Here is a 6,000-nt window from a genome sequence, read left to right as displayed (position 1 = left end):
GCATTCTGCAGCGATACGCCATCCCATCTGGTTTGCACTTAGTGGGACTATAATTTGTTTTTCAACTGGACAATGACCCAAAACACACCTCCAGGCGGTGTAAGGGCTATTGACCAATAAGGAGATTGATGTTGCTTTATCAGATGACCTGGGCCCCATTTTACAAAGCCAGTTCAGCTTAACTCTGAGTCAGTCACTATGGCAACATACTCCATTAAGCTAACCTGCACGCTGGCAGGTTTTCAACTTACCCCGAGTTTCTCTTCTTTATCAAAAGCCTGCAGACTGAAGGAGGTGTCAGACATGGCGTGTCCTTTTCTTGAAGAGCCAGTTGATATAGAAGCACAAATACTCCGCAGAAATCTCAGTCGGGAAGAGGGTGATCAGACTCTGCTTGCATGTTTTACCATTCCCTGATGATTATCTGTTTGAGCGTTTCCATTTTTCTGCACAATTGATCATTCATCTGAACAATATTCTCAGCCCTCATATGACACATCGTGGACATGCTCTCAGTTCGGAACAAATTATTTGTGTTGCACTTCATTTTTTTGCCAACGGGAGTTTTCTAAACACAGCAAAAAAAGAATCGTCCTCTCACTGTCAACTACGTTTATTTTCAACAAACTGAACATGTTTAAATATTTGAATTAACATAACAAGATTCAACAACTGAGACATTAACTGAATAAGTCCCACAGACATGTGACTAACAGAAATTGAATAATGTGTCCCTGAACAAAGGGGGGTCAAAATCAAAAGTAACAGTCAGTATCTGGTGTGGCCACCAGCTGCATTAAGTACTGCAGTGCATCTCCTCCTCATGGACTTCACCAGATGTTCCAGTTCTTGCTGTGAGATGTTACCCCACTTTCCACCAAGGCACTTGCAAGTTCCTGGACATTTCTGGGGGGAATGGCCCAAGCCCTCACCCCCTGATCCAACAGGTCCCAGACGTGCTCGAGGATTGAGATCCGGGCTCTTCGCTGGCCATGGCAGAACACTGACATTCCTGTCAGGAAATTACACGCAGAACGAGCAGTATGGCTGGTGGCATTGTCATGCTGGAGGGTCATGTCAGGATGAGTCTACAGGAAGGGTACAACATGAGGGATTAGGAAGTCTTCCCTGTAATGCACAGCGTTGAGATTTCCTGCAATGACAAGAAGCTCAGTCCGATGCTGTGACACCGCCCCAGACCACGACGGACCCTACACCTCGATCCCGCTCCAGAGTACAGGCCTCGGTGTAACGCTCATTCCTTCGACGATAAACGCAGTGTTTTTCAGAGTCAGTAGAAAGGTATCTTTAGTGTCCTACGTTTTCATAACTGTGACCTAATTGCCTACCGTCTGTAATCTGTTTGTGTCTTAACGAACATTCCACAGGTGCATGTTCATAAATTGTTTATGGTTCATTGAACAAGCATGGGAAACAGTGTTTAAACCCTTTACAATGAAGACATGTGAAGGTATTTGGATTTTTACAAATTATCTTTGAAAGACAGGATCCTGAAAAGGGACATTTCTATTTCTGCTGAGTATCTATCTATCTATCTATATCTACACTGCTCAAAAAAATAAAGGGAACACTTAAACAACACAATGTAACTCCAAGTCAATCACACTTTGTGAAATCAAACTGTCCACTTAGGAAGCAACACTGATTGACAATAAATTTCACATGCTGTTGTGCAAATGGAATAGACAAAAGGTGGAAATTATAGGCAATTAGCAAGACACCCCCAATAAAGGAGTGATTCTGCAGGTGGTGACCACAGACCACTTCTCAGTTCCTATGCTTCCTGGCTGATGTTTTGGTCACTTTTGAATGCTGGCGGTGCTCTCACTCTAGTGGTAGCATGAGACGGAGTCTACAACCCACACAAGTGGCTCAGGTAGTGCAGCTCATCCAGGATGGCACATCAATGCGAGCTGTGGCAAGAAGGTTTGCTGTGTCTGTCAGCGTAGTGTCCAGAGCATGGAGGCGCTACCAGGAGACATGCCAGTACATCAGGAGACGTGGAGAAGGCCGTAGGAGGGCAACAACCCAGCAGCAGGACCGCTACCTCCGCCTTTGTGCAAGGAGGAGCACTGCCAGAGCCCTGCAAAATGACCTCCAGCAGGCCACAAATGTGCATGTGTAAGCATATGGTCTCACAAGGGGTCTGAGGATCTCATCTCGGTACCTAATGGCAGTCAGGCTACCTCTGGCGAGCCCACGGAGGGCTGTGCGGCCCCACAAAGAAATGCCACCCCACACCATGACTGACCCACCGCCAAACCGGTCATGCTGGAGGATGTTGCAGGCAGCAGAACGTTCTCCACGGCGTCTCCAGACTCTGTCACGTCTGTCACATGTGCTCATGTGCTCAGTGTTAACCTGCTTTCATCTGTGAAGAGCACAGGGCGCCAGTGGCGAATTTGGCAAATGGCAAATTTGCAAATGCCAAACGTCCTGCACGGTGTTGGGCTGTAAGCACAACCCCCACCTGTGGACGTCGGGCCCTCATACCACCCTCATAGAGTGTTTCTTACCGTTTGAGCAGACACATGCACATGTGAAATTGTATATGTGTATATATATGTAGAACATTTCTGGTCCCAGTCCATCCCAGATTGTCAGGTAGGGAGCTTAATTTAACCAGCTCAAGACAAACACCATCATATCCACGGCACAGTTCTAGACAGACACTCGGGCATGTAAACCTCTTACTAGAACACTCGTTCCAAAGGCTAAGGTGACAGGTGAGTAAAGTGGCCACAATAACATGTCATTCAGCCCTAGTTGTGGATTGTGAACATATCGAAATGTTTCCGTTCTAAATTCCCAGAGAATCAAAACGTTCTAAGAACATTGAGTAGTGGATGTGTGAAAATGTTGTTTAAAATGAAGCACAGTAGTTTGAAATCTCATCAGGGACTCAGTCTCACCAGTACATCAATTCTGTTCAATTTCTTAGTCAAGGTGGCAACATAATGTCTTTTGGGGTAAAGAGGATATTTTGGTTCTTTGGCCATATTCCTAGTCCTCCATATTCAATAGGAGCTCTCTAAAAACAGTCCCTACACTACACCCTTGTGGTAGCATTTTACACCATATGTTGAATAACATGGTGCCTTCGAAATTAAAAAACATGATATTCACAGAAAGCGGAAATTAAATAACTATTATTGGAGGTAGAATGGCTTTAATTTAGGCAGATGGTAAACAAAGACAAAGAAATAAAAAGGTGTCTGAAAATGGCAAATGCCACAAAAATCAAGTGAAACTACATTTTTCTATCAAGGACAAACAGCTCAGAAGTGACATTTTTGTGCAACTCAGTCCAAAAACTCCCCAAGATCAGAATTGACTAAAAAACATTGAAAAAAAGTGACATTTCCTTTTTAGTTTGAAACCATCAAATCTGAACAGCAGTGCCGGACTACTGGATTTACTTACAGAATTAGCAAATTTTGCCATGGTGCAGAGAGAAAAAAGTGAAGTTTTCTAATGCTATTCTACACATTTTGTCATCAGGCTAAGAGCAAATTTTGACAAATACAGTTTTAAAGCCAATTTCCTACAATTCTACACTTTTGCCATTGGGCAGATTTTTTGTTTTATTGGTATTTTATAATGCATCTCATTTTGTTCACATTTTGCCATGAGGTTAAGATCATTTTGCAGTTTTAAACCTACAATTCTACACATTTTGGTATCATATGCAACAAAAACATGGGTTAGGGGCCCGGGGGCACATGCCCAGTGCCTGTTCGGTAACCTGGCCTAGCTGAGCAGTTGAGCTCACTTGATGAGTAATCCTTCTGTATTAAAGTAGAAACAATGTGGGTGTACGTATGTGTACGTATGTGTACGTCTGTGAATACCAACCCCTAACTCCAGGGAAGATTCTCAATTGCATACTCCTCGCATCCTCTCTCCAGCTCCTCCAATAGGTTTGGAGATGGTCAGAGGGAAGGGACCTCTGGCTTTCTCATCCAATGGGTTATGAGAAGAATACTAGGAGAGAAGAGGCGAGGAGTATACAATTGAGATTCTCCCCAAGACTACTTCCTTGTCGTCTTCAGCAGGCTTTGGGGTAAACGTTCCCCAAGGTACAGATCTAGGATCAGCTTCCCCTCCCACAATCCTAACCTTACCCATTTGTGGGGAAAATGCAAAATAGACCCAAGATCAGCATATTGGGGCTACTTCACCCTACACCGTTCAGCAGCAGCCCCCCTTGGTTTGCTTGCTGGACACCGGCCCATAGTCCTCCAGGTCAATGGTGGGTGAGGCCTCGCTCTCCGACCTCATCCTCAGGATGGACGGCAGCACCAATTCGAACAGCGTCTCGAACAACTCATCCACATTGGCACCCGTCTTGGCGCTCGTCTCAAAGCACATCCTCTCTGCAGGCGGGCTCACACACTCATCCAGCGCCTTGTACCGGAGGATACGCTGGTAGAGCGCCACGGCGTCCTCCTTTCGAACCTCTCGGTTGGCCACGGGGGAGACCGTAGTAGGGGAGGCTGGAGGGATGAGGTGGCAGGCATAGTGCGGTGTGTGGACAGGGTAACCCCCCTCATAGTCTTCTTCCACATTGGGGGGGTCAGTAAGGTCAGCCTTGTTGCCCACCACGGCGTAGATGCAGTCGTGATTGGTTGTGTCGGTGAGAGACAGGAAGCGCTCCTCCAGCTCGGCCAGGCTCTGCCAGTTGGTCACGTCGTAGGTAAGGATGACAGCGGACGCGCCCCGGCAGTACATGGAGCCGAGCCCGTGGAACTGCTCCCGACCTAGTAGTGAAACATTAAGCATGTTTAGATGGTTACATAGTGTAAGGAATCAAGAAGGGAGAGTGAGCTTGTCCAAGGTGGTCTGCGAACCCTCAGCCTTCTGGGTAACAGACTTGCACGCTAAGAACTGTTCCAAGAAACCCATCTCCCTTGCGGGAGTCAATACGAGGTAATATATTAAGCCAGTGAATGGAACCACATCACATGTTTTCCAATTAAGTTCCACCATTTTTTATTTTATATTATAAGCCCCTTTCCCTTATATGCGTTTATGAATGCACGGTCGCTCCACAATACATGGGCAGACAGAAACTTTTACCATATATACCCATTTGTATTATGCTGTGGGTATTCCACACACAAAAGCTACTGGTTGCTGTATTGAATGGAAAAATCCAGTCACTCAAGATAAGATGTTATCTTCAGTTGAGCTCTGTATGTAAAGTAGACCTAACTACTGTGGCAAGCACTACCTCCACCCATTCTTTCCTCACTGTAAACAATCCTCCCCCAAAATTAGACATAAAATACAAATTCAAAAAGATATTTTCTTGAAACCCTGTGAATTTGGAAAATACATATTAATGCTTGCGTCTGTCAACAAATTACGCTTGATGGGTATAGTATAATTAGTTGCAATTAGTCTGTCTGTGCACTTAAAAATGCTAAATAAAAGTAGAAATTGACACTGCACTTTCCCCATGTGCTATACTAGTACTGGAAATAAAACATTTTTATCATAAAAAATACCTACCTGCGGTGTCCCAAAGCGATATGTTGTAGGGTCCCCACTGCTTTAAGTAGAACGCACCGCCGACGGTACTAATGGTATCATTGAACTGTTTATCCATGTACCTGTGTAACAGAGAGGTCTTCCCAACGTTCATGTCCCCCAATATAACCAGTTTCACGTCGGGCCTCCTCGCCCTTTTCATTTCAGGCATGGGTCTTTTCATTCTCCGTCTAGACACCCGAACAGGCGACACGATCTCAAAAGTGCAATTGACTTTCATTAAAAACGTATTTGGTAAAATTGTCAAAGCAATTAAGCTTCCTTACTGTTCCAGTCTGTCAGGTGGCCTTCGGTTTTGACATGCATAGAACATGTGTCGGTCTAAAGCGAAAGAATGCATAGGATTTACCAAACCAACCGTGAGTCAACTTCTACCCATTTAGCATCCACCGCAGAATAAAAAGCATATGACTCGTTTCTACATGA

At 45.0% G+C, this 6,000-nt stretch overlaps 1 protein-coding gene across 1 annotated transcript; it reads right to left on the bottom strand.

Moving 5' to 3' along the window:
• Positions 1 to 3,241: 3,241 nt before the first annotated feature.
• LOC120033720 (ras-related protein Rab-20-like) lies at positions 3,242 to 5,955 on the bottom strand. The gene is made up of 2 exons (XM_038980162.1): positions 5,536 to 5,955; positions 3,242 to 4,781 (listed from the first exon to the last, which is right to left on the bottom strand). Exons 1-2 carry the CDS (start codon positions 5,792 to 5,794, stop codon positions 4,213 to 4,215), a joined length of 828 nt encoding a protein of 275 aa, XP_038836090.1. The 5' UTR covers positions 5,795 to 5,955; the 3' UTR covers positions 3,242 to 4,212.
• Positions 5,956 to 6,000: the final 45 nt, after the last annotated feature.

Source organism: Salvelinus namaycush, chromosome 40 (assembly GCF_016432855.1).
Source record: "Salvelinus namaycush isolate Seneca chromosome 40, SaNama_1.0, whole genome shotgun sequence".
NCBI classification, from domain to species: domain Eukaryota; kingdom Metazoa; phylum Chordata; class Actinopteri; order Salmoniformes; family Salmonidae; genus Salvelinus; species Salvelinus namaycush.
Note: the sequence above shows the minus strand (reverse complement) of the source record. Positions and strands in the feature narration are given on the sequence as shown.